At 39.7% G+C, this 25,069-nt stretch overlaps 2 protein-coding genes across 17 annotated transcripts in view; one reads left to right on the forward strand and one right to left on the reverse strand.

Moving 5' to 3' along the window:
• LOC309663210 (uncharacterized protein) overlaps nucleotides 1-11,012 on the reverse strand; it is a gene marked incomplete at its 5' end in the record, with an annotated part of 569,151 nt that extends 558,139 nt beyond the window's left edge. For 2 of the 5 annotated variants that reach the window (XM_082466832.1, XM_082466831.1), the window contains 3 exons: nucleotides 3,160-3,349; nucleotides 10,358-10,571; nucleotides 10,695-10,876. Coding sequence is in view for 1 of the 5 variants with exons in the window: in XM_082466830.1 (XP_082322956.1) it covers nucleotides 3,266-3,349; nucleotides 10,695-11,012 (402 nt within the window). Of the gene's footprint in view, nucleotides 1-3,159; nucleotides 3,350-10,357; nucleotides 10,572-10,694 lie in introns of all 5 variants that reach the window. The other 3 variants (XR_014265149.1, XR_014265150.1, XM_082466830.1) reach the window with 3 other exon arrangements.
• On the forward strand, nucleotides 10,950-21,819 carry HNRNPA3 (heterogeneous nuclear ribonucleoprotein A3). Of its 12 annotated transcripts, XR_014265144.1 has the most exons (13): nucleotides 10,965-11,122; nucleotides 13,081-13,203; nucleotides 13,293-13,439; nucleotides 13,531-13,741; nucleotides 14,080-14,169; nucleotides 14,253-14,348; nucleotides 14,443-14,523; nucleotides 15,020-15,163; nucleotides 16,028-16,150; nucleotides 16,244-16,313; nucleotides 19,152-19,225; nucleotides 20,073-20,106; nucleotides 21,713-21,819. XR_014265144.1 is itself a non-coding variant. In XM_082466781.1 (11 exons), exons 1-10 carry the CDS (start codon nucleotides 11,051-11,053, stop codon nucleotides 16,294-16,296), a joined length of 1,137 nt encoding a protein of 378 aa, XP_082322907.1. In that variant the 5' UTR covers nucleotides 10,950-11,050; the 3' UTR covers nucleotides 16,297-16,313; nucleotides 16,406-17,124. The 12 variants fall into 12 exon arrangements, 8 of the variants coding, with proteins under 8 accessions (XP_082322907.1, XP_082322906.1, XP_082322908.1 ...); XR_014265143.1 differs by having other exon boundaries at nucleotides 19,152-20,106; XR_014265145.1 differs by lacking the exon at nucleotides 20,073-20,106.
• The last annotated feature ends 3,250 nt before the right edge of the window (nucleotides 21,820-25,069 follow it).

Below are 25,069 nucleotides of genomic sequence, written 5' to 3' on the forward strand. Positions count from 1 at the left end.
TTGGTGGGTATAAAGGTGATTTTTGTACAATTCTTTCAACTTTTCGGTATTTTTTTTTTTTCTATAATAAAAAGATTGGGGGAAAGTAGCCCTGAGAAAAATTGAAGGTCTGCCAGTCAATTCGGGTGTTAATCTCATTTCTTTCAATCAGATGACTTTCTTCCAAAAGCTGAGACCAACTGTACTGACGGCAACACCCCCCCCCCCAAAAAAAATTCTTTTTCTTACAGTCTTACACTTCGTACTATTTTCATTTTGTGTGTGCACTGACCTTTCTCAGCCACATAGAAGCCAGGTTGCTGCGTGTAGTTAAAACTAAAATAAATCAAAATTAGGGTAGTACAGGTAGTGGTGGTATTGGCGAGCTTGAGAAATAAAGATAAAACTGAGGGCTGGCCAGTGATAGCTACCAAGATATCACAGTAAGAAATGCCAGATCCAAGTTGTTACTCGGGGCACTCCCAGTTGCATGAAAGTAATCCTGTGCTGGGGAACCTGTTCACCAAAATTAAGTCCATCTTCTTTCTAGGGCTCCCATCTCCTTCCTCTCACTCCATCTGCCTAGTTCCTTCCTAACATTTGACTCCCATTTCATGCTGAGATTCCTCCCAGATCCATTCAAAACTCTGTGACTTGCTCCCAGGACTGGAGCTGACAATTCACCCTCAGCTTCTCCAGTTCTGAGCCCCTCCTGCCCTAGTATTGCAGTTCTACCTACCATTCATGTAGGATGGGATATGAATTTCATTAACCAGACATCAGTACCAGCACTCTACTGGGTCGTGGTCTCCTTTGAAGACCTGAGGCTTTCCAAAGCCCTCGCATCTAGTGGAATGTCATGTAGGCAGTGTGTGTATCATAAGCACACTCATGCATATTATCTCATTTAACCCTTTAAATCCAGTGTCCTTGTCCAACTAACCTAACACTCTGGCTTCACATTTCCCTGACCCCCTCACCTGAGAAGGCATCATCTCCCCTCCACTTCAGCCGGCCACACAGCCGGTCATCACAGAGGACTCCTCCACCTCTGATATGTATCCCACCTGATCACAACCTTTGATCCCTCTAGTTCTCTCATCCAGTTATTTCCACTCTTCTTTTTTAATTTGATTGCTCAATTTTCTCCCAATCCATCACAGACTTCACCTCTTTATCTAATCTTCATTACCCATGACCTCAACCACGCTCTTAATACTCTCAACTCCTTTGCTCCCTAAGGCCTCCAATTCCACTCCCCAATCCTGGACCAAACTGACTGGCTGATTTCTTTGATCTTACTCTCAATCTACTGAGACATGCTGGAGGAAATTACCCAGTTAAGGAGAGTGAAGCCACCCCAGTTCAAACTGGGTTTCTGGAGGACCTAATCAGTTCTTTCACAACATCTATTCAAAATTTTACCACCCTCCACTGCCCCTAACCATCTCTGCAGATAACCTTGTTTCTTACTCATGAGGGAGAACAGAGGCCATCAGGCAGGTACTCCTTCAACTTCCTGAGGTTCTATCTACAATCTTACTTGTACTATATCCATCCTTGAGTGGGACAACCGACTCCCCCGTCTAGGCTAAGCCTTCCCTCTGTGTCCCAGAGCCCACCTGCTCCCACCTCTAAGATCTCATTCCATCCATCAGTTTTCTTTTCTCTTGCATTTGCAAATGATCCCTCTCTGCTGCCTCCTCCTGTAAATATGCTCAAGTCTCTGACTGAGATATAATCCATGTTCCATGCTCTGGGATGGAAAGTCTTCTTATTGCAAAGAGGTCAGTTCTCTTCAAACTTACAGTTTTGTAGCAAATTTTTTTGGAATTTGTTTTTGGAAGCTGACAAAGTGATTCTGAAGTTTATCTAGAAGAATAAATGGGGGACTTCCCTGGTGGTGTAGTGGTTAAGAATCCGCCTTTCAATGCAGGGACGCGGGTTCAATCCCTGGTCGGGAACTAAGATCCCACATGCTGCAGGGCAGCTAAGCCTGAGCACCACAACTACTGAGCCAGCGCGCTCTGGAGCCCGTGCGCCACAACTAGAGAAAAGCCCACGCGCCACAACGAACAGCCTGCATGCTGCAACGAAAGATCCCACCTGCCACAACTAAGACCCGATGCAGCCAAATAAATAAAATTAATTAATTAATTTTTAAAAATAATAATAAAATTAAATTTAAAAAAGAATAAACGGGAGAAAATAACCAAGAAAATATTTAAAAGCTAAAGTTTTTTTGTTTAATAGATTCTGTCTTTTAAATTATTTTTTCCATTAAATTACTTGTACTTTGCTTTATTTATTGAGGTTTTTAGCTGTGTTCATTAAAGTCTTTGTGAAACTTGGTGCAAGTGTAACAGAGCTGGGGAGAGGGCCATTCTCCCAGCCTGTCACCACTGTACCACAGCCCACAGTGCACCCTCAGAGCTGAGGGTGGTCCCTCAGAAGACTGCAGTGCTGTGTGGATGACGTTCTCATAGAGGTGGCTGGCAGCAGAGGCAAGGCAAGGTGCCATGTTAAGGAAGATATGAGGCAGATTTATTTGAGACACTCCTCAGGGAATCTCTATGATAATCAGAAGGACTTGGGAAGGGAATTGTCCCATCGCTCTTTTGTTCCTTCAGCTCAGAAAATTGCACAACCCTGTGCCCTTCCTTCCACAGGGTTTCTAGTTCTTTGTCTGTCTTGGCTAAAATAAAGAACTCAAAGAACTCTTCAAAAAGAGTAGTCTTCATTCTTCTTCTTTTTTTTTTTTTTTTTTGCTGCACCATGATGCTTATGGGATTTTAGTTCCCCAGCCAGGGATTGAACCCAGTGCCCCAGCAGTGAGAGCACCAAGTCCTAACCACTGGACCACCAGGGAATTCCCCCAAAAGAGTAGTCTTAAGAAAGGCCTCTGCAGGCCCTAGTGGTCTCTTACCCTTTCTTTCTCAAGGCGTTTCAGCCTGGGGCAGAGGATGAGGCTCTTTATCCTCTGAGGAGGAGTAAAGCCTCATCGTCTTGCTGGTTCACTTTTCACCTGAAAGATATACACCTTTGCTCTATTCCTGGGGTATATTAGTTGGGGCTCTTTTGCCCCGAGTAACAGAAACCCAATCCAACTTGCTTAAGTACAAAAAGAACTTAGGCTCTTGTAACTGAAACATCAAGGGGCAGATCCTGCCTTGAGCCTACCTGGATCAAGGAGCGCAAACAATGTCATCAGGACTTGGTTCTGTGCTTGTGATCTATTGGTTCTGCTTCGCTCCCAGTTTGCTCCATTCTTGCGCTGGCTTTTTCCTCATGATGATAAGGAGGCAATAAGAAACTGCAGACTTCCTCCTTTCATTTCAGCAGCCACATTGAAAAGAGTCTCTCTTTCCAACTGTTTAAACAAAAGATTCAGAATTTAGACTCATTAACTCTATCTTTGAGTGTAATAACTCATTAACTCACCCTTGACTCCTTTCTTTCTCTCACGCCACATGTTCAGTCTGACAGGAAATCTTGTTGGCTCTACCATCAAAACATATCCAGAATTTAACCATTTCTCATCAACTTCTTAGCTATCCCCCAGGTATAAGACACCGTCGTATCTAAACTGAAGTACTCCAATAATCTTATGAGTATCACTACTTCTATTCTTGCCCCCTTATAATCCATTCTCAACAAGCAACTAGAGTGATCCTGTAAAGTGTAGCAAACAAACAGTTCTTAACCAGCCATCCTCCCAGGGCTCAGTGCAGAAGGAGTAGACAGAAATGACCATCTCCCAGACTTTCCCTGAAAGAGGCCTATTTGCATACTCTAAGAGTTACTGCCTGAAGGTCCACCATCCAATCAGCCTGCATCTAGGTGATGACTGAGATACTCCCCTTTGGAACACTGACAAGTCTTGGCATACCCTCATCCACTAAGAACAATGAAGACTGCTTAGACAATCACTAAGGTTTAAAAGACACCAAGAGCTAGGGCCGACTGAACAATAAGTTTCATCTCTTACACAACACTACTCCTTCAAGACGGGGAGAGGTGGGTGTTTTATCTAGTGCACAGAAACCAACACAGAGAGTCATGGAAAATGAAGAAACAGAGAAATATGTTCCAAATGAAAGAATAAGATAAAACCCCAGAAACAGATCTTAATGAAACAGAGATAAGTGATTTACCTGACAAAGAGTTCAGAGTGATCCTGTAAGAACTTAAGGCTCAAAACTATCCAATGGATTCTCCTGTCATAGTAAAAACCAAAATTCTTGCAAAGTCCTATAATTCTTGTAAGATCATACCTCCTATTACCTCTGACCTTACTCCAATTCTTTTAACCTCTCACTCACTCTGCTTTTAGCAAACTGGCTTCCTTGCTCAAATACTCCAGATGTGAATCTGCTTCAGGGTCACTGAACTTGCTATCCTCTCTTCCTTATTCTTTATTTCCTGTTCCCCCAAATGTCCAGTGTTCAATCACTCATCTCCTTCTAGTTTTTGCTCAAACATCAACCTTCTCAGTTAGGCCATCTTGGACCATCCAAATGCATGTTCTCCTTCCTCTCCCAGCACTCCCTACCAACTTCCTTATTTTGTTTTGCTCCACAGCATCCATTTATCACCTTGCAATATCCTATATTATTTATTGATTTATTTTATTGTCTGCCTCCCTCAATTGAATGTAAGCTCCATGAAGGCAAGAACTTTTGTCTTTTTTTTCCCCCGTGATGTATCCCTAGCACCTAAAACATTACCAGGCACATGGCTGGTGCTCAATAAATATTTGTTGAGAGAATAAATGAATCACTGAATGATAAGACACTTGCCCAATCTTGAACCAGTTACCGAAGCTAGAGGACACAATGGTCTAATTGGCCAGGCCTAAGTCAAATGCTGCCCCTGTGGTCAGGGGTGGGATCAGTTCCCCCTGAACCATATCGTATAAGAAAGAGAAGTGGGTGGTTCCATAAGAAAGTCAGAGCACTATTACTAGAACCCTGAAGGGAACTAGATACTAGGCAGACAAAATTACAGATATCCATCCCAAAAGATGTGACTAGGGAAATACAGGGAAGTCATATGTAAAAGACTTGCTACAAAGATTTTAGCCCTTTCAAATTTCCAAGTTGAGATCTGAGAGAGAGCATAGTCATTGTATGATTGTATGATTCATTAATATTTCTAGTGTCAAATTACCTCCTCACCTTTTAAATCACCTATCCATGGTGTGTGTGTGTGTGTGTGTGTGTGTGTGTGTGTGTGTGTGTGTGTGTGTTGGGAGGAGGGTGTGATTCATCCCATCATCTCAAAACACTAATCAGACCTGACCACTACTTCAGCCTCCCAGGAGGCATGTACAAATTCCTTGAGGGTTCTCAGGCATGTACACCATTCACATTTTTCCCAGGGAAAGTGGCCACTCCAGGGAGAGCAATGGGTACACTTCACAAAGTTCCTCCAGAGGTTCCATACCTCAGTGTTAACAAAACCTTATGGGAGGGAGAAGACAATGAAAGAGGGAAGGCTCCAAAAGGAAGCAGAGACAGTACTGAAAAAGAGAATCAATGTTCTTAACAAAGACAAGAGAGGAGAACACCAAAAGGAGGGATAGGCAGTAATATCAATCCCTGGGTTAGGGAGGTGTTATAGACTGCATGCTTGTGTCTCCCCAAAATTCATTTGCTGAGATCCTAATCCCAATGTGGTGGGCCTTTAGGAGGTAATTAGGTCATGAAGGTAAAGTCCCCATAATGGGATTAGTGTCCTTATAAAGAAGAAACACGAGAGCTAGTGCTCACGCTCTCACTGGTTCTCTCTCTGTCCCCCTCTCTCTGCCGTATGAAGACACAGTGAGAAGACAGCCATCTGCAAACCAGGAAGAGGGCTTTCACCAGAATCTGATCATGCTAGCATGCTGATAGGCTTCCCAGCCTCTCGAACTGTGACAAATAAATGTTTGTTTTTTAGTTCACCCAGTCAATGATATTTTGTTAAAGCATCCTGAAATGACTAAAACAGGAGGATTAACATTAAGAATAGGGAAATTAATTTGACAGCTAGATAGTCTTTTGTGACTTTGGAGAAGGAATTTCCATAACTTGGGACAGAAACTAGATTCTGAACACATAAGAAATGAGTGGCTGATGAGGAAGTGGAGGTAGATCACAAAATGAAAAATGAATAAATCATCCAAAAGAGACTGAGAGCCTGCTCTAGACAGGGCACTACCCTAGGCACCAGGGCCAGCATCAAGGTTGTACAGGGCCCTGCATTCATAAGGGTCCTGGCTTGGCTTAATGCTCAGGTGTCACTGTCTTGAAATTTTTAATAATTTTTGAGGAAGGGGTCCTGCATTTTCATTTTGCAGTAGGCCCACAAATTATACAGTAGGTCCTGCAGAGCACTGAAGGGGACCCAAAAATTTCATTCATTGTTCATTCACTTATTTATTCAACAACAAATAAATGAATTGCTTACTATGAGCCATCCAGTCTCTGGAGACATGATGAAAAAAGGTAGCGAACATGACAAATGCATGACAGAAAATCTTTTAAGAAAATGTTGTTACTTCTAAGAATATTAAAATGTAAATACAGCTATGACATGACATTCTACCTCATCTCCTTAGTTGTAGAGGCTATATGACCCTGGTCAATTTATTCAACTTCCTAAGCCCTAGTTTACTCACCTAATAAAAATGACAATAACAATAAGGCCTACTCCTAAGGTTGTTATGAGAATTAAGTGAGATCAAGAACATAAGGTGCTTACAACAGTGCAAGGTACAGGGTAAGTGTTCAATAATGTGAGTGACCATGATGAATTTCCAGCAGCCAGCATCTCCTGGCACATAGTAAGAGTTCAATAAATGACTGGTTTGGTAAGTGGGTGGTAAAAAGGAAATTTCAGATCAATCCGGATAGTTTTATATGTTCTATAATGAAACAGATATGGCTATGTATACACATTTATATATACTTAAAGCTTTGATTAGGCCTAGAAGAGAATGTAAAAGCGTATGTACCAAGTTACACTGACTGCAGTCAAATCTGTGTAATAGGATTTGGAGGGAGAGATGTTTGTTTTGTTTTGTGTTTTACTTCATATACTCATTTAAAAATCAAGAATTTAGAAAAATAAAGCTATTAGCATGTTCTGAATATAGTGGCAGATAACAAAGCTTATAGTATATTACAATTCCTCCCTTCTAAGAATTACCCTCCTCCTGTCCAAAATATTTTCAATTTCTCTTTTCTTTCTTTCAGTTCTGACTCTGTCATATTTGCTCTTAATTTTGGGAAAAAAAATCAACTCCTTGACCTGTAAAACAGCTTCCTCATTCATAAAATGAGGCACACAATACAGACAGAGCTTCCCAACTGGTGGACTTTGGTGTGCTGGTGTCCTGAATGTAAGTGAGAAATTGACCCCTCCTGCATGGGGCAGTTGAGAGCAGTCAGGGGCAGCCAGAGCCCTTTGGGCTACTACCTCTGGCCATGAGCAGCCTTGTTTAGGTCTCCTCAGGCACCTGTGCAGAGCAGTCTGAGGTGTATGCCAAAGAAGCAACCAGCACTTACAGTTCTGCTGTCTGCATGCGGCCAAGGAGATGCCACATCTGGCATCTATCTGCAAAGCACCCCACTGCCTGTCATGGACCGAAGATCCTGGAGCCAATGCAGGAGACCCATGGGGCACAGCACACAGCCTCAGGGGTAATCTGTCAGGGGATGAGAGAGGAGCCTTGGCAGAGTGTAGTTTGCTGGTGGGCTCAGCTCCAGGCAATGCCTTTAATATCTGTCTAAACATATACTGGCCATCTCTATCCCTTTGCAGCAGTACACTCTTTGAATAGTGCCCAGGCTAGCTATTGACAATGCATGCGTGTTCTGAAAACTAGAGTTTCAGTGTGGAAATCTTGATATAAAAACGGACTAAAAATGTACTATTGGGATTGAAATCCATTTGCATTATCATATGAAACTGCAACATTACATTTGTCAATAAACGAAACGGAAGAGTTGTAAGAATTGTTATTCTTTAAATATAATTACAATTGTACATTTTGAACGGTTGTATAAAATGGTTTTAAATATTTTATCACCCACTCTGACTCTTAGGTGATCAGAGTCCCTCACTGATAATTACTATTCAGAATATGAGTTTATCATTAAAAAGTCTAGATCAGAAACTGAATAAAGCCATTTCAACCATAAAATCTAATATCAAAGTATATTCACAGGAACAAATTCAAGTCGATTATTAAAACATGTGGAAAATTTTTATTTGAAAGTTTTATCCAAATTTAATTTTTAATATCTTCCCTAATACACTGTATTTTACTTTATCATAATTATTTAAAGAAAATGTGATAATTTTTTTTTTACCATCATTTAGATGCCTCTAAATCTCTTCTTTTATGTAACCTAGTGTGTTGTACAAAAATTAGCATTTTCTGGGACTCCCCTGGTGTCGAAGTGGTTAAGAATCCGCCTGCTAATGCAGGGGAGACGGGTTCAATCCCTGGTCCGGGAAGATCCCACATACCACGGAGCAGCTAAGCCCGTGCGCAACAGCTACTGAGCCTGCGCTCTACAGCCCGCGAGTCACAACAACTGAGCCCATGTGCCGCAACTACTGAAGCCTGCGCGCCTAGAGCCCGTGCTCGGCAGCAAGAGAAGCCACTGCAGTGAGAAGCCCGCGCACCGCAACGAAGAGTAGCCCCCGCTCGCTGCAACTAGAGAAAGCCCGTGCACAGCAACGTAGACCCAACGCAGCCAAAAATAAATACATAAAATAAATTTATTTTAAAAAAATTAGCATTTTCTCTATGTGTTGTGATGTGAAAGAAGTTGAGAGGCCCTGATATAGATTATTCATAAAATCAGTCTGCCACCCCATCCCACTCTAGGACCCTTGTCCTCTGCTCCCTACCCCATACACTCTCTGTCTCTCACATTTCAAAAACTGCCAGGGTTACAAGGATAGAAAACAGCCAAGGTTCAAGTCTGTGTCCAACAGGGTCAAGAACTCCAACAGGGATATTTGAAGGAGATATCATGTGCCCCGGAGCTGGAGAGGAGGCTTAGACAAAAGCATAAAAAATAGCTAATGTCTAAAAACTACAGAATCTGTGTGAACAACGTATCTGGGAGGAATCCACATTTTACTGTAGGACAAAAGACTTGAACAAATGGACTGACATACCGTGTTCCTGGATGGAAGTACTTAGTATCCCATCCCCCACCATTTCTCAAATTAATATGAAAACTTCATACAATTCAAAGAAAGAATAACAGAAGTTATTGATTAGAAATAACTTGGTTAGAAAACACCTAGACAAACATGCCCTAAAGTGAAGCCAAGTGATCAGTTTTCTTGCAGTTTCTCATAGGCACCTTGGTTTGAATACCATCTCCCTAAAGTCTCTAACTTCACGTTTTTCTACATACTCAGAAGTGACCGAGTTATTCAAGACTATTTCATAGTAATCAAACTCACAAAGCTTTTACATATTAACGAGACACTAAGGGTAGAAAATTTCCCAATATCTCAAGTACTATTGTTGGCTATCAGGAGTACCTGATAAGCAGAATACGTAATAATTTGCTTGTGATAATAGAATCAGAGCAACCAGAGGAGGGTTACTTTGCTTGGAGGGTTGTTTCAGCCAAGATACAGTAAGGCCTGGTGACTGGTTTCTGCCCCAGAACAGAGTACCTTTTGTTCGTGTCTCCCCAATCAAACACTGTTCCACTTGGGCAATATTAGATAAACATCAACGAACTGTTATTCTTTGTGCTCATTTTTTCCCCCAAACTCCGAGCTGACCATTCCCCACTGGTTAACAAACTGCTTTTCAAACAACTTAGAATATAACTGATTAGATTTCTAATCTTTCCAAGGGAGGGCCTGATCAATTCTAAACGAGATGCTCATATGGATTGCTACATTAAAATATAGGGCATTTCTTAGCATGGTAGGGAGACCTGTCAACTGTGGTCACTTTTACCAGCACCTTTGCTTCAATACGGATCCATAGATTATTACCTTACAGCTGTCATGGGTGTTGGAGATCACCAAATCTTATCCGCATTTTCATTAAAAAAAACTCCTAAAACTAAAGCTCAGTAAGGTCAAATGACTTAAGGTCACTTGGGAGACCAAGAAAGAATTAGATCAACTCTTTGATCTTGTTTGTTTTACTTCACAAGTGAAAATAATTAGGTAAAAATCACTCGCGAATAGGGAGTGTATCTGGTGGTCTTACTTTTAGCAATCCTGTAAATCATTCCTTAAATCCAGTCCACGAGAACAGTTCCTTCAGCTCTTTCCACAGTAACTAGAAATTTAAGAAAATAGTGCCGACAGATTTCTTGAGATATCAATGAGTACCTAATTAACTGACCTCGACCAGTCTTGCCTCAGCTCATTAAGGGTGAAATTTCAGTGTTTCAGCCGCGTTTTGAGGCCTTTTCAAGATGCCCATGATTCACATATGTCAGTGTCAGGGATTTTCAGTTCGGGCCCTCACAGTGGGCATCCCAGTCACGGACACCAGGCCCTGCCATTTGGAAACGTGCGAGGAGACGCCAAGGGGCCGAGAGGGCTTTCTTACAACCCTAAAGTACAAGAAGGGAAAATGTGGTTTTATTCAGGTGCGGGAATGAAATGAATTCTATAATGGAGACCGAAAAGCCCACGTGGGGGAGGGGAAAGAAACGCGAGAAGAAAGGGAAACAGGCCTTTTTCTCCGGTGACGCGCGGTCACGAGGCGTTCTCCCGACGTGGGCGCCGACCATTGGCGGAAGCCTAGCTGACGTCCTTGCAGCAGCCCGGGCGCGAACGGCGGCAAGGGCGGCGCCGCACTGGAAGTTAGCGAGGCGCGCGCGCTCCCGGGGCCTGCCACGCCCCCGTCCTCTGCCCACCAACCCGCTCGTCCAGTCCCTCTTCGCGCCCAGCTGGCCACGCCCCTTCCCAACTCGCCCCTCCCCCACTAGGCCGGCGGCGCGCGAAAAGCGCGTCACGTGACGGCTGGCCCCGCCTCTTCCTCTCGGTCCCATATTGAACTCGAGTTGGAAGAGGCGAGTCCGGTCTCAAAATGGAGGTAAAACCGCCGCCCGGTCGCCCCCAGCCCGACTCCGGCCGTCGCCGCCGCCGCCGGGGGGAGGAGGTATTAGGGGGAGAGCGGGGGGTTGCTGGGTAGTGGCCGGCAAGGGGGGCCGGGCTCGGTGGGAGTGGGGAGGCCGGGTGGACTGGGTCGGCCCTCCCGCGCTCTGCGTTGAGACGGGCGGCGGGAGGGGGAGGGGAGCGGGCCTCGGAGGCCTCCTTGGGGCTTCTCGCCAGCCTTGCCGTCTCCTTGGGCTGCAGAAGTGGTCCCTCGGAGGCGCGGTGTGGCTGGGGAGACCTCGGGAGGGGAGCTGGCCCGCCGGCCGCGCGGCCTCCCATTCGAGGCCGAGGGCGGCATGGCGGGCCTCGGCGGGAGCGGTTGGGAGGAGGCGGTGGGGGAGGGGAGGGGACGAGCAGGCACATCCGGGCGAGCGAGCAGGCGGGCGGCGGCCACATTGACATTGATCCGCTGCCGCGTTACGAAATGGCGCATTGGCACGCAATGGCCGCCGCCTGGCTCCTCCGCTGGGAGAGAGAGCGTGGGATTGTAAGGAAGAGGGAGGAGGCGGCCCAGCAGAGAATGCCGCAAACGGCCTCGAAGCTTGGGGCCTAGTACTTTCAGTGATGTTCTCTCAACGCGTTTCCAGGCCTTACAGACCGCTAAGGAGAATTTTCCGTCCCGTTCTGTACCTCGCAGCACTCGGTTGAAAATAATTTTTTTTTAAGTTTGCTGTTTTAAAGTACTTCTTGATCTGCAGTTTTCGCTAAAGCCCTTAGAATTATACGTAGCTTCGTTCCATGTGGGTGAAGTGCCCCATTTCATAATTAAGAGTGTGGATGTAAAATAGGAAGTTGAAATTTTTTCACCTTCGTTTTTCCTATTCTGATGGGTCGGCTCAGGTTGTACTTTCTTGTAATTTTGTTTTAGAGGACTGCAACCAGAGTCGAATTTTTCATTTGTTTGGGATAATTTCATGTGGGTTATTGTTTCTTTCTCTCAACTTTGTGTATTGTTAATTAGATGCATTTAACCGGGACTTGAAAAGATGAGACTAAGTGAATAAATGCTTTAGGCTATTAATCATTTAACATTTTTTCGTGGCATGTGACAGTCTCTTCATATTAAATGCCTTAACGTCTCTACTTTTAGAAGACACAGGAAGATCTTAGAATGTAAATGTGAGTGCCTCTATTTAAGGACTTTGGATGAAAGTTATCTTAATGCATATATGTATTAAGTGGTAGTTATGTGATTTGTTAAAGAACTAGTTAAATTGTAAAACAGTTCAGGTTATATCAATTTTTTTTTAAATCTCCATTTCTTTTTTATTGCGTTCTTTTCTTGTCAGACAGTATACCTAACAAGTCCAAACTGCCCTTTTTGTGACCCAGTAAAATGTTGGTTTTGACATTTTTGTCATGTGGTACAAATGCAAATAGAAAATTTTTACGTGGCGAGTTTTTTCCATAGTTTTTTTGGGGGGAAATGCTGGTTTAGCCTTTTATTGAGAAACACTTATTTTCACCTTTTTATTTGCTTGAAAGTGGTGAATTTCTCCACTCTTAAGTTGTAGTTGACAGTCTTGTGGTTTATAATTATATGCTTTTGGGGGTGTAGACTCAGGAGGGAAGACGAGAGAAGAAATGGCATAGATGAAACACTGCGTTTACAACACTACTGGTGTCTTAGAAACTGGTTTCTCAGTAGCCACTTCTAAAATAATCTGTCCCCAGACACTTGCAGTTGTAGCTCAAAATTATGGGACTTTTGATTCTGGAATTCTCTTGGGCTTCAATTTAGTTTTTAAGTGATGTTTGGCATTTCAAAGTCTGGTTATAGGTTTTCTTGGTCCCTTTAATCAGTTGATGTGTGTGATCCTACTCCAGTTTTTAACTGGAGAAAGTGTTAATGGTACAGGAATTTGACGTTAAAGTTTATTTGTAGGAGATTAAAAAGGCTTGTGCATCTTTGCATTTACCTACTAAAGGAAATAATTAAAATATATTGGTTTGTTTCCTCAGGGCCATGATCCAAAGGAACCAGAACAGTTGAGAAAACTGTTTATTGGTGGTCTGAGCTTTGAAACTACAGATGATAGCTTAAGAGAACATTTTGAGAAATGGGGCACACTTACAGATTGTGTGGTAAGTTATTAAGGGAACAAAAGGTTCTTGGAAGAGGGCAGAGGACCTGTGGAGGTGTGTTTCAGTGCTTTAAAATTTTTGTTTTGTAGGTGATGAGAGACCCCCAAACAAAACGTTCCAGGGGCTTTGGTTTTGTGACTTACTCTTGTGTTGAAGAGGTGGATGCAGCAATGTGTGCTCGACCACACAAGGTTGATGGGCGTGTAGTGGAACCAAAGAGAGCTGTTTCTAGAGAGGTATTTTAATAATACCATGTTGTGTGACATGTGAAATTGTTGTAAAATTTTTGAGGGTATTTTTTTTAACTTACGTATTTTTTATTTGTAGGATTCTGTAAAGCCTGGTGCCCATCTAACAGTGAAGAAAATTTTTGTTGGTGGTATTAAAGAAGATACGGAAGAATATAATTTGAGAGACTACTTTGAAAAGTATGGCAAGATTGAAACCATAGAAGTTATGGAAGACAGGCAGAGTGGAAAAAAGAGAGGATTTGCTTTTGTAACTTTTGATGATCATGATACAGTTGATAAAATTGTTGGTAAGTAGCAGTTTCTCAGAACTTGAATGAGAAAGCAGAAATGGCTTCTTTGCTCTCTACTAAACTTGCTAAATTGCTTATAACTTTGTATTGTGCACAATAATAGCATATGAAGTGTATGGTTTAGTTTTCATGAAGTGACTATACCTGTGTAACCAGCATCTGGATCAAGAAATAAATGTTATTAACATCCCAGAACACTTCCTCATCACCACTCAAAGTCACTACCTTTTTGATGATGTTTTAATAAGTTATATAGTGATAAAGGATATCATTTATGTGTGCTTTTCCAAACATCAAATAACTTTTGTTTGTTTGTTTGATTAAACAAAATTTAGTTCAGAAATACCACACTATTAATGGGCATAATTGTGAAGTGAAAAAGGCCCTTTCTAAACAAGAAATGCAATCTGCTGGATCACAAAGAGGTGAGTAGTACCACATATACATACAAAATAGAGTTGAGTGATGTTTGTAAGGTTCTTAAAGAACTTTCTTGCCTGTGTTAAAGGTCGTGGAGGTGGATCTGGCAACTTTATGGGTCGTGGAGGAAACTTTGGAGGTGGTGGAGGTAACTTTGGCCGTGGTGGAAACTTTGGTGGAAGAGGTAGGACAGTTACCTTATTTCTAAGAACATGTCTACCTAAGTGTTATTGGTAAATTGAACATATTCATTTAATTCACACTTTGCTTTTTTTCAGGAGGCTATGGTGGTGGAGGTGGTGGCAGCAGAGGTAGTTATGGAGGAGGTGATGGTGGATATAACGGATTTGGAGGCGACGGTAAGTTTTTTAATGTTTGATATTTTGACTTTGTTTCTGTACTTTATTAAGAATGAAAGTGTTTGTTTACATTTTCCTAATTTAAAACTTGTGTGGCTTGACCATTAAAGTATGCTTTTAAACTAATACTGTAGAAAACTAGACCTTAAAGTCCTAAAGATTTAACATTACGTAGTTCTTTTGGGCTGATAAGATTTATTGTACTAGCAGCTGAGGTGGAATTACTGGTCTCAGAGGAGACTGTTCACTATTTTCCTTAGTGAGATTTTTAAAAATTGAGACAATTTTTTAATATCAAAAGATTTAAGCATTCATCCTAAGTGTTCCTAGCCCAGATTCTTGCTGTTCTATTAGCCAGGTATTACCAGGCTTTAGAGTGTTAAATCAATTCATTGACCTGTTTTCTGGGGGCTTAAAAGTATGGTAAACTAGCATTCAATAACTTGATCCTCTGTACATTTATATTTTTGTCTGACAACCCAATTTGTTGTTCTAGGTGGTAACTATGGCGGTGGTCCTGGTTACAGTAGTAGAGGAGGCTATGGTGGTGGTGGACCAGGATATGGAAACCAAGGTGGTGGATATGGTGGCGGTGGTGGAGGATATGATGGTTACAATGAAGGAGGAAATTTTGGAGGTGGTAGACTTTCACTTGTTTTGAATATTCAGTAGTTTTTGTAGTTTCTTACAGGTGTTTAAAAACATGTTAAAACAGCATTTGGTCAAATTTGATGTTTTATAATAGAAAATACTCAAATGGTGGGAAATTAAACTTCTTTGCTAGCAATTCAGTAAATTGGCAAAGTGTATTCAACTCTTATTTTTGTATTGAAATGGACATTTATCAGTAATATTTGTTGCCTGAATTTTAGTAACTCTAGGTACTTTTAAGCTGGACGGATGGAAACTGTAAATTGAATATGCAGACATGTTGAAATGAATCGGGTGTCATCTGGAGTCTAGGTGACAAAAATACTTTGAGTCTTAATGTGTCAGGTGCGTTGCAGACTCTTAAGCAGGTCTGCATCATTATTCCACGATGCTATAAAGAGCTTAGTTATGAATGCACTGAGTTTTGTTGAACTGTATTGATGTATCAACAACAGGTTTTTCTTAACAGTCAACTTGAAATGCTTTTTTGTCATTGATTTAAAAGTTATACGGTATCAGAATTAGGGTGAATCAAACACAATTTTGATGCTGTTTAGCGGTATGAAGGAGAGAATGTGCTAGGGTGTAGCATCTAATATAAACAAAATACGGTAGCTGTCTAAATACATAGTCTTTCACTCTTTGTTTTTTCCTCTCCTGCCTATGTCTGAGGTCTGCTAGCGGGCCTCTGTAGTGGAAAGAGTTTGGTAGCTCTGTAAAATCTCTTTTCAAAGAGTTGTGTGTAAGTGTTAGAGCACATGCTGCCACGATTGTCAAAAGATAATGAGTACGTATATTAAAAAAGGAAAATAATTGTGTAGGTCAGCCACAAATAAAACCTTTGTAATTTCAGGTAACTATGGTGGTGGTGGGAGCTATAATGATTTTGGAAATTATAGTGGACAACAGCAATCAAATTATGGACCCATGAAGGGGGGCAGTTTTGGTGGAAGAAGCTCGGGAAGTCCCTATGGTGGTAAATAATTTTTTTTTCCTATCAAAATTTTTCATAGCCTTTTAAATTAAAAACTCATGTGTTTCTTTAAAATCTTTGTGTGTATGTTTCCAGGTGGTTATGGATCTGGTGGTGGAAGTGGTGGATATGGTAGCAGAAGGTTCTAAAAACTCAGAAGAAAAGGGTAGGTATCTTTAAATTTTTATCATGATGATAAAGAATATGTGGAACTGTTCACTGAGTGTAATAATTTTTTTATCCTGTATTATTCAACAGGCTACAGTTCTTAGCAGGAGAGAGAGCGAGGAGTTGTCAGGAAAGCTGCAGGTTACTTTGAGACAGTCGTCCCAAATGCATTAGAGGAACTGTAAAAATCTGCCACAGAAGGAACGATGATCCATAGTCAGAAAAGTTACTGCAGCTTAAACAGGAAACCCTTCTTGTTCAGGACTGTCATAGCCACAGTTTGCAAAAAGTGCAGCTATTGATTAATGCAATGTAGTGTCAATTAGATGTACATTCCTGAGGTCTTTTATCTGTTGTAGCTTTGTCTTTTTCTTTTTCTTTTCATTACATCAGGTATATTGCCCTGTAAATTGTGGTAGTGGTACCAGGAATAAAAAATTAAGGAATTTTTAACTTTTCAATATTTGTGTAGTTCAGTTTTTCTACATTTTAGTACAGAAACTTTAACAAAATGCAGTTTTGAAGGTGTTTCCTTGTGAGTTAACAAGTAAAGAAGATCATTGTTAATTAATATTTTGTATGAATTTTGCTAAAGTTAACTGTAAAGAAACACCTGCTGACTTGCAGTTTAAGGGGATCTATTCTCCCCATTTCCAAACCATGAAATGAATGGGCTCTGACATGTGGAGAGAATAGATATTTGTATGTTTGCAATGTGTGTTTTAGATAATAGAATTGGGTATTTAAATTAGCATATTTGTGAATTTAATAGCATTAAGATTTACTTCAAATGAAAAATCTCAAAATTCCTATTTGGTTTTTGTGCATTTTCTTTCAAAATGTAATCATATGATTTTAGTGTATTAGCTTTGCTGAGAGTCCTAGCTGTGTTTAGAACATCTCCATTCTACATTCACCTTGGTCACATGTGAACTGCTGCCATAGTTTTATTTGGGTGTAAAGAATGTCTCCTGCCCTCTGTTTAAATTCTGGAAAGGGATAGTGAATGTTTTCCGTTTCCTCCTACCTTAAGAAACATTCTTAAAATCTTCAAAATACAGGACCACTAAGCCTGCTCTATCTGAGCGAATTAGTGGCTACCTTTTTTTTTTTCCTTTTTAAAGCACAAGAGGCCCGTAAATCTTCAGTTATTTTCCTTGGTTTAATATATATTTTTTTTGATACAAGCTCTCAGAGCAAGAGAATAAAAATCATGCATTGTTGAACCCTTAACTGGCTGGCATGCTTTCCTCTTTGTACCCTCTGCATTTTACTGGATGAAACCAAGGATAGTCTAGATATAATCATCCCAAATGATTACTGTAGTAGAAGTGTAGCACAGTTGCTTAGTACAAACAAGCTCTTCACTTCCTCAAGACCTGAATTCAAATTTGGATAGAGTTTGTACTCACTAAAAATCCCGAAGAACACACTGTTATTTCCATGTGTATGCTTGAACCTAAATCATGTTGGTATGAGTTTACAATTTGGAAGACCCTGGTTGAGAAGAGTCTTAGATAACAAGGTCATATATATATATATATATATATATATATATATATATATATATATATATACACACATATATATATAAACCAATGTCTACTGTTTCGCGCCAGCTAGTGCTTAAAATTTCATTCGAGCCCTAAGTATGTGCCCTGCTGTTATTATTTCTTGGGTAGTTGAACGTTAAATTTGAAATTCTTATTTTTGTTTTAAGAAGTACTAAGCAAAACAAGCAATAAAAGGGGGGATGGGGCGTGCTAGTGTTTGAATATGCTCTCGTTGCTCTAATTCTGTGCCTCTGTGCATTAGTATTTGGATGCATGCAATGCCAGCATGGAAATCGGTCTTCACAGACACTGCAGTTTTCCAGAAAACACTCACAAACCAATAAATGTAACAGACAACATTCCATTTGTTAATGGACATATGTGAATAAGCAGTGTAGAAAATAGGCTAATTATTAGAAAATGGTTAAGTCTTTAACAACTTCAAGTGTTGGTTATATAAATGGACACTGTCAATGTTCATAACTTAAACCTGGGTACCTGGTCAAAATAATGCTTGGGAAACATTTTATTAAAATTAAGCTAAATTGTCTCAGGTTCTTTTATTCATATAATAAAGGTTGAAGGAATGGGGGAGATTAACATTTCCTGTTTCTATGTTTGTGAAATTGTTTGACACAACCTTGACAGTATCCTTTAATGGCATATGAGGTTAATTTGTACTGTTAACAAACTTTCTATGTTCTGGAACTAGTTTAATAGTGAAAATATTGTCAGTAAGTTGATGTTTGCAACCTATAAGCAGGTGAAATCTGTGTATGTGACCTGTTTATAAGTTGTATTAGCTTAGTTCTTGTGAACAGTGTGGAAAAGTTAAGCCATGAGGAGAGCGATTTAACCAGCTTTAAAGGACCTAAGATGTGCTTTTTAAGCACAATGTGGATCAAAGGAGACTCACTAAGACAGGACTTCAGCAGCCTTTTGAGTATGGACAAGTCAGCATAAATAAAGAATGACAAGGCAGCAGCAAGAGCTTCAACTACAGAGAAGTGAAGGCATAAGATACTATGGTGATAGTGAGCAACTTTCCAAAAGCTAGTTAAATCTGCTTATTGCAACTGAAATATCGAAGAAAGTCTAGCAGGAAGGAGCTCTTCGCCTTTTGGAACACCAATGAGAGATAGTTGGCCACAGTCACTAGGTCTAGCATTTAGACCTGCAAGGAAGGGCAATAAGCATTAGGTAAGGCTTGAATTTGAATTTTTTCACTAATTAAAGAGTAATTTTTTGTAAAGCAAGGTAAGAGTAATTTTTTTGATTTGCAGGTTGAATGAGAACCCTACTTGCCTAAATGAGGAATGTCTTTCCTACCATCTTAAATACGAAGGTTTCTGGCTGGGTAAGGTTTGTAGCTTACAGTAAAGCCTGATGACACCATTTGTTTCCCTATAAATTTATATTACATATTTTAAAACTATTAGATACATTGGCAAAATTGTTCAGCTGAAAAGTTTATCTTGGAGCCACATCAAACACATTTTAAACAGTTTTAAAATTTTCCCTGCAGTGACCATGAGTGTTCATCTTCAGTCAGATATATACAATTCATTGTTGGTGTCTTTAGGATAAAGTCAATTTTTGACAAGAGAAAGAGTGACCAGGTTTTTTTAAAGAATTTTTGTAATAAGCATGACTTGTAACAGAAGCATTACGCTTCCAATCCTCATTCTAGAGAAAAGAAAATCTTGGAATGAAATTTAAGAACTGTCAGATCATACAGATACAAAAATGGTCTTCGTTCAAGTGGCCTCATACATAAATAAGTTCTTTCGCATATGACTTCAGGGAATTATTTGGACTAATAGGATAAACTTTTGGTTCTTTTTTAGGTTTCTTTGTGTTTAATCTGTTAATCAGAGGCAGTGGGGGCCTAATTCCACTAAAGCTCCTTTTTAAGACAACCTTTCCCAAAGAATAGTTAAAATATTACTCAATTACTACACAAATCAGATGCTGATTGTTCATAAGGGCTATTATTGCTGCCCCAAAAGGGCTTGTTAAAATTTGAGGTTTGATGTTAATTCACTTTTTAAAAAAATAACACTTTGGGGGGGGCAGATGGTTAAAATAAAACTAGTTTCTAAATTATAAGTCAAGTTATTTATATACAGGAGCAGTTAGGTTGCCACAGATTTTATTTTCAGAAAATAACTGGTTGGGTCTCTTTCTGTATCTATCTAAATCAGGACTGAATTTCTACAGAATGAAGTGTTCAATAAGGTAAATAGCCTTTTTATGGTAATTTTTCTTTACAACATGTTTTTAATGAAGCAAACTTCCTAAGATAGGAAATATTTTCTTTTTTAAAGGCATTGTTCTTTTCCAGTCCATCTCATTTCTTTATGAAATAAAGCGATTTTACTTAAATGTAGTTCCACTGTCATTTCTGAAAAATACGTTGCTGTTAAGTCATAACACCAGTAAACGAAGGAAGTTATACAAGGGAGAAATGGTCAAGGCAAACCTTAACCCGTTTTGTCAAAGCAATTCATAGGTTACAGCTTCCCACACTACATTTCTTCTGAAAAAGCTCATTTTACACTCATGTCCTAAAGAGCAAAAACTATCTGGTAACAAAGACCGTTTGTTAAGGAACTGAACAGTTGAAATACACTTGGTTTTAAGAGTTCTAATATGTAAGTCACCATTTGAAACATTTCTAATTAAATGCCAGTATCTCTTGGAATTCCAGTAATTGATGTCACAAAGTAGTGAGTAAGCATGCTAATGTGCAGGGGTAATGTAAGGATTGTTAGCCTATATAAATATTCAAGATTACTTTTAAATCTCAATGTTTTACTCTGATTTATAAGACTTAAGAGGTGGTCTGTAATGGATTCAAATGTTTCATTTGTAGTATAATGAAATGTTTACAGAAAGATAACTTTTTCATTAAAATATTTTTAGAAATGTGTGTGTGGTTTTGTCACTTCACAATGTTCATGTGACTTAAATGCTGTATAGGTGGACATTACATACTTTACTAGTAAGTAAAAAACAGGAAACTTGGAATGAGCCTTGAACATTATCAGTTGATTTAAAGGATGTAGATTTTATTCAGTGGAAAACAGATCACACGAGAAGTAGGTGTGGGGAAAAATCTTAGCTTATTGCCACTTAAGGATTTAATTCTTAAAGGACAGAGTACATGAGATACTTGGGTGATTGGTGAGGAGTCAGTGAACTTTTCTTTGGAGAAAAATTGTGGGTAAGGACAATTACGTGAATGGTAATTTGGGAGAACGGTGAAATGAGGGTTCAAAATGTTGGAAGGTACTGCGTGTTTTTTGTTTTTGGAGGTACTTGGTTTCTTAATCTTGAGAAATGCAATTGAGCATTTTGTGGTGTGAAGGTGGGTCGGGGAAACTTTAATAAAATTAAGTAGTATTAAACTACTGTTATGCAGTTTAACCCAAGTGATAATGTGTCAGAGTTTGACAAATTGAGGGAATTCTCTGGCAGTCCAGTGGTTAGGATTCCATGCTTCCACTTCAGGAGCCCCGGTTCAGTCCCTAGTTGGGGAACTAAGATATTTTGGGCAGCACACCACCAAAAAAATTTGACAAATATGTGAGGTATGGTTTGTTTTTTTGTGTGTGTGTGAGGTATGGTTTTGATGTGATTTTTTTAAAGTTATTTTCATACCACACTTATTTGGGTTCATAGCATTGATAGCTGTTAACATGTGAAATGCTTTGTGAATTGAAGCCATGTGAGGATTTTAGGATTTTGACACATTTTGCTTGTATTCTCTGCAGCTGTAAGTGCCTTATAATTCCAGTTTAATGCTTGAGTTGTAAAATAACGTTTACCTTTATTTTCTCAGAGTGAAAATACATTAAATGAAACTGCAAAATGTTCAGGCAACAAGATAAATTTGGAATCTCCTGTGTACTCATTACAAACTGCAATTAAAATTTTTTTTGAGGATTAGTGTTTTGCAAAAGTGGGATCCTGTTAATACATTAGGTTAATTAAACTTGGAACTGAATAAAAAGTACCAAGGGTTGGGGGGAAGAGTAAGGTAATAGGTAATATATGCCATTTTTGCTTAATATATTTTCAATCAGGTAATGGCAAGGGTGCATTGAACTGCATTCACCTGGTAGAAGTTAAGTGGGCATGGTACTGAAAGCTAGCTAGGAAATAACGGATTTACCTGTATGTACTATTTTACTTCTAAAATTTACTGGTAATGTGGATAGTGTTATGTATAAGAAAGTGGACAGCTTAATGAGAAATGGTTAAATTTCACTACATCCACGTGTATAGCCATTACAATTAATAAGGGTTTATCACAAAGATGAAAGAACTATCAGATACCAACTATATCTGAAAATGAGAATACACGGAATTTTCATGTTTAAAAATACATTGTATTAGTCTATTCCACCAGCAGAAATGTTGAGTAAACTGCATCAAAAGAAGTGATCGGTTATTTGGATTTAGTCTGTTTTCTACTCTTAACATCCTTATTTAGTAGGTTATCAGAAAAATGCAATCAGGATTTTGTTTGATTCTGAGAGATTTTGCCTATCAGGAAAAATTTTAAGTTCAGAACTAACACGGTGGTTTGTGACCTTGATCAGGTTGTTTGGGGTTTCTTTTTTAATGCCATGCTCCCTTTGGCAGTTTGGTGATGGTAGCAGACCTCTTAGAATGTTTTTTTATACGCGTTAAATATGTTACTTTGAAAGTAGTTAACCAAAAATCAGGTTTGATTCGGTAATATGTGCTCTTAAGTGTCAGGTAAGGCTAGTGGTGGGTCTGACTTCTAACTTCGAATTTGTGATGGTTAAGTGGTATTTTGAGATGCTTGGCAACAGTAATCTGATATTACCTGCCCTCAGTAAGTGATGGTTAAATGGGATAATGCATTTAAAGAGCTTAAGCTGGCTCTTGGTCCATGGTCCCTAAAGATAGTATTTTTGGTAATAATCATGAGTACTGTTTTAAGAATGTGCTGAAGCGATACCTAAATTTTAAAGGGTGACAAAGTTAATGCCAATGGGAGGTTTTTTCCTCCACATAGAATTAAAGTTCTTGTGGTCTTTAATTTTTTTCCAGTTCTCAAAAAGTGTTAAAAAGCTGTAATTGGCCTGATAAATATCTTTAAAAATGATAATATTTTGTATATGTTCTGAGACTTAGAAGAATGGGTATGGAAGTATTATAAGGTACATTTGAGCAGCTACTCCACAGACTTCAGAAAAATCTCGGCAAGAATTTTATATAACAAATGTAGTGTCATGCAGTTAAGATTTCTAATAGGGTGTACCTCAATGTAAAAGGCATAGGTACACATTTTAAAATTAGGAACTGCGTTCAGGTAAGGTTTAACAGTTGGATAGCCAAGTTTAATCTGAGGAGTCAGATAAACATTTCATGATCAAGAGGTGAAATCTACTTCTAGTCATGGGTCAGGATTTGTTAGATTTTAAAATTTTAGTTCTATGTAATGCAGTATATATAGTACTTCAGAGTAATTTTTAGGCACTGAAAGGTTGTGATCAGTTATCTTCAACTTGCAAAGTTCTAAAGTTTGACTAATGAATGTGTGAGTGAAGGCATCTGCTTTCATGATAGTAGAAATCTGGTCTGCCTAGGTGTTCTTCCCCCTTTGGGGGGGGGGGCAGTAGATAGTAGGTACAAGTTAACTCCACGTGCTCCAGATGGGGGCTACTGTTAACAGATTGTTGCCATCACTCCCACCCATAATTTTGTTTAAGGGCACTTGATTCGAGATGAGATTTTTGTCTTCTGAGGCTGGAAAAGTGATGTCTCTTCCAGGGATCTCTAGAACACCACTATGGGAAGGAATTCTTGACCACACAGGACAGACCACAGCAGAATCTCCACATTTGAATGCCTAGATAGTTCTCGAAGTAGTTTTCAACCCTGAACTTTGGGCTGAGTCAAATTCTTATTAAGCTGGTTTGACTTTAGTTTCTTTCACTTTCAACCAAAAGGCATGCTAATAAAAGGCTGAAGAAGAAAATCTCATTTATAATGAGTGCTTACTATTAGCTAGGGTCAGTAGTTTTTGTGGAGTAATTCACTGCATACTTATCCCTGCTTTACAGATGAGGAAGCAGCCTGGGTGCTTTGCCTCACTGGAGGTCATTCTTGGAAAATGGTAGCAGCCCAGGCAGTCTGGCTCTAGGGCCTGTGGACCTGTACACTATATTGCTCCTAATGGATTGATAGGACTTTTGGTGAATAACCTGCACATAGTGCTTATTTTAAACATGCTGAGCCCTCAGGTGACTTCCATTTCCCCACTTCAAAATGAAACCAAACGACATGAATGAGGTATCTGACCAGATGAAAAAAATGATCAATGCTGTGAATGGTTTCTTGGGTGGCCTGCAGTCTCAAAATTTTGAGGGGCCTTGCTATTGTACCTGCTGTTTACATATTTAATCACTGGATATGTCCCAAAGTGAACTGGTTTTCCCACCTAAACCTTCTAGCCACAGTCCTAACCATCTCTGGGCAACTCAGTTCTTTCAGATGTTCAAGTCCTTGAGTCTACCTTCATCCTGCATCCATTCTGTTGGAAAATCCTTTTGGTTCCTCCTTTGAAACATGCAGAATCCAGTGCCTTCTCACTACTGCTATCACTCTAAACCAAGACACCCTACCCCATGTGAATGTTTCAGAGCCTCCCCATTGGTCTGCTCCTACCTTTACCCTTTAGACTACTGCTGACACACAAGGCAGAGCAAACTTTTAACTCAGATGTTACCCCTGCTTAACAAACACTGCCAGTAGTTTTCCACAAGGTAAAAAAGCAAAGGTTATGAAGGCTTAACAAGGATCTGTGCCATGTGCTTCTCTACTGACCACCCTTTTTCTCCCCCTCCATGTTCAGCCATATAGTTATTTCTCAAACAGGAAACAGGCCTCAGAGCCTTCCAACTTCCTGTGTCTGTAATACTCTTTTTGTTAATAGGATGGTTCTCCCACACCTTCAAATGTATGGCATATACCTTGATAGGAGTAAAAGAACCAGTGTTTTCATGTCAGAGTATATATAGCATATTTTTAGTTGAGATATACTTGCTGCTGAAGAGAAAATCTTTTTGATATACTCTCTTTTCCTGTATCTCCAGTACCAATTTAGTGTAGTGCTTTCCATATTATTGTCATGAAAGATTGTGAATGAACTTCGAAAAAATAA

Source organism: Balaenoptera physalus (genome assembly GCF_965194825.1).
Source record: "Balaenoptera physalus genome assembly, chromosome: 6".
Classification (NCBI taxonomy): domain Eukaryota; kingdom Metazoa; phylum Chordata; class Mammalia; order Artiodactyla; family Balaenopteridae; genus Balaenoptera; species Balaenoptera physalus.